The following is a 3174-nucleotide window of genomic DNA, read 5'->3' as shown; positions in this document are numbered from 1 at the left end:
AGGCTATGTTACGGTATCCCTCAGAATCCCATAGGTAGTGAGATTTGTTTGATTACATATTAGATATTTAGATTTGACATAATCATTTGAATTATGAAGCACAAGAGGAAAGAGAGCCTTCGTATTTAGGAAGTTGTTGTTGGTTAGGCACTTGTTAATCAACCCCCCAAGGCTTTAAATCATGGCCTCCAGTTTTGCGATGACGGAGAATAAAACTGACTAAGATTATATTGATACTCACACAGACCCCTTACTCTCTCTCTCTCTCTCTCTCTCTCTCTCTCTCTCTCTCTCTCTCTCTCTCTCTCTCTCTCTCTCACTCTCACACGCACACGCACACGCACACGCACACACACACACACACACGCACACACTATAACCAGCCTCAAACCGTAATCAATGTAATGACAAACCGACGAAGGCCTGCATAGGCAGAAATGTAATACATTTGATCGGAAGTAGGCTAACATCTGCATTAATGATCTCTCGGGGAATTTGTTTGCACTTATTTTTGCTGACAATGAAATTAATCTGATTACCTTGTAGGCCTACAATAAACTGCGACTGACACAACACTGGATTTGCTTAAAAAGTCTGCAAATAGAACGGATTAACTTAATTGCATTAATTCTCAATACACAGATCGGTGCCTTTCACACCATTGTGCGCTAACCCTAAAACAGCCAATCTCTGGTTCGGGTTGTCATCCCCATTCCTAGGGCAGACTAACTCCCTGATGACGTCAGCCGAGTATAAAATCAAGCTGGATTTCCACTGGACCACGAAAACAACTAAGCGTAGCTACCTCGAACACAGGAAAACTGCAACCAAGACGAGAAAAAAAACACACATCAACAAACTCGTTATGACGCAGATTTAAGAACTTTTTACGGACTTCTAACAATAGTTCATTAGTTTTAAGCGACGTATTTTCAGATCGACTTCGTATTGGTGATGCCCGCTGGTATGTTTAGCATCGACAGTATCTTGGCCGCGAGACCCAGCTGTAAGGACTCCGTGCTGCTTCATCGGAATGCCCCGGTTGTGTTCTCGAATTTGACGGATTCTCTCTACACTGCCACCGAGTATAATGGACTCTATTCGCACACAACTGGACCGTCTCCCCCCGGTATTCAGTCGGTAAACGGAACCAGATTAGGATATAATAATTATTACTATGGACAACTGCATGTGCAGGGCCCCGCTGGCCCTGCGTGCTGTGGTTCCATCCCAACCCTCGGTTCGCAGCAGTGCCCTTGCATTCCGACAGGTACGTTTCCTTTTTTGTTTTCCTGCTTTATTACTTCTGTAAACTTAATCTTACCCTAGTAACCCTACTTTCATAACGTTTTTGGTTAGTGATGTTAACACAGTTTAAGATAACGTTCTACAGTCCGTTGTTTCGACCAATGTCACTATGTTTTATGAAGTAGCCAAAAGTAAACGTCATGCTTGCTTATCCCTGGCCAAAGTCATTTAAATAATTTTCCAAGTTTCTGTGTATGGCTACTAGCCTGTAGGTTTCATTAGACTACTTATCACTTGTTCTTCCATGTAGGCTACGACAGCTCTGGATCGGTGCTCTTATCTCCCGTCCCGCATCAGATGATGTCTTATATGAACGTTGGTACCTTGTCGCGGACGGAGCTTCAGTTACTGAACCAGCTTCACTGCCGACGCAAGAGGAGGCACCGCACCATCTTTACCGATGAGCAGCTCGAAGCCCTTGAGAACCTCTTTCAGGAGACCAAATACCCTGACGTTGGCACACGGGAGCAACTCGCACGGAAAGTACACCTGCGAGAGGAGAAGGTTGAGGTGAGTCTGGGCCTGTGTAGATAGCCTATTATTCTGCGTGCGATTGGAGTTTTGGGATTTAAACTAAGGACACATGCAACTAATTGTAGGCTATTAGAAGAAATAGATGTAGGCTGAATCGTATTTTTTTTCCAATTGAGTTGCTCCTCTGTCTATTGTGATGAATTAGGCCTACACAAATATTTCTCAAACCCATATGCCAAACGTTGCGCACAACCGTTTTCCCTATAATGCAGAAACGTGTTCGATTGGGCCAACCCTATTTTTGAACATGAAATAACTTAATACAAAACGAAATATATCAAACTTATAATTGTAAATATTAAATCTTTCTATTCTCACATATAGGTGTGGTTCAAAAACAGGCGCGCTAAATGGAGGAGACAGAAAAGGTCGTCTTCGGAAGAGTCTGAAAATTCACAGAAATGGAACAAAACAACGAAAACACCCACAGAGAAAACTGAGGAAATCAAAAGTGATGTCGATTCAGACAGCTGAAAAAAAAACATTGCATTTAAGTGGATGCGCAAATCTTGCACATGCCTTTATTATAGACGATTTGGACTTGTACATAGTGTAAATGTCATGTGAATTGATGACATATGTGTAATGAAATGTGTTGCCATTATGTTGCACAATTGTAAAGTAAAAATTACTGTTATTATTGCTATATGTGTAGACTATTTATAATTAATTTAAGTGTTAATGTTGCGCACGGTAATAATGACATGAAACCTAATGGAGTTAATGGCGTACCTGAATATAATCTGACATCTCATATGGATATTACATGTTACAAATCTGATAGCCTATTGTTTGTCATACTTGAGTGGTAGAACTTCTTTAACAAACGTTGAAAGCTGAAAGATGTTTAAATTAATAACAGTCATTTTAAAAACCATTTAATTTAACAATGTGAATGGGCAAAGTTTTGATTTTAGCCTATTCGAGATAAATAAACCTCGCAGTAGGTTGCAACGTGGAATTGATTGGTAACTTGTGTTTTATACAACCAATGATACAATAATAATGAATATACATTAAATCATATCTAAAACATCGAAATTGTTTGTCAATTGTTTTTTAATCATAGCCATGTCGGAGCTTTAATTAAACGTGTAGGCTCTGAAAAAACAAAGCCTCATTAAAATCAATTCAATTTAAAATACATGCATAATCCTAAAACCTAGATAATATACCTATTGCTGTCTTTGGTTTTCGGTTCCGAGAGGTTAAAAGCATTATAGTAGCACATAGGCAATTTCTGATCTCTGAACTTTATCAATAGGGCTACGGATTTATACAGTTACAATCCAATATAGCTATAGGCTACAACAGCCTTTATATTTCATACAA

The 3174-nt window shown here is 39.6% G+C and overlaps 1 protein-coding gene across 1 annotated transcript; it reads left to right on the top strand.

The window, feature by feature from the left end:
- The first annotated feature begins 762 nt into the window (after positions 1–762).
- Positions 763–2883, top strand: gsc (goosecoid). The gene is made up of 3 exons (XM_047016217.1): positions 763–1270; positions 1559–1818; positions 2167–2883. The coding sequence occupies exons 1-3, from the start codon at positions 955–957 to the stop codon at positions 2314–2316; spliced, it is 726 nt and encodes a 241-aa protein (XP_046872173.1). The 5' UTR covers positions 763–954; the 3' UTR covers positions 2317–2883.
- The last annotated feature ends 291 nt before the right edge of the window (positions 2884–3174 follow it).

This window comes from Hypomesus transpacificus, chromosome 3 (genome assembly GCF_021917145.1).
Source record: "Hypomesus transpacificus isolate Combined female chromosome 3, fHypTra1, whole genome shotgun sequence".
Taxonomy (NCBI): Eukaryota; Metazoa; Chordata; class Actinopteri; order Osmeriformes; family Osmeridae; genus Hypomesus; species Hypomesus transpacificus.
Note: the sequence above shows the minus strand (reverse complement) of the source record. Positions and strands in the feature narration are given on the sequence as shown.

What these genes read in the sequence shown, in the direction of transcription:
- gsc (XM_047016217.1), top strand. Translation starts at nt 955, where the DNA reads ATGCCCGCTGGTATGTTTAGCATCGACAGTATCTTGGCCGCGAGACCC. An exon ending in GTGCCCTTGCATTCCGACAG is followed by an intron (nt 1,271 to 1,558) that starts GTACGTTTCCTT and finishes TCTTCCATGTAG; the next exon opens with GCTACGACAGCTCTGGATCG. An exon ending in TGCGAGAGGAGAAGGTTGAG is followed by an intron (nt 1,819 to 2,166) that starts GTGAGTCTGGGC and finishes TCTCACATATAG; the next exon opens with GTGTGGTTCAAAAACAGGCG.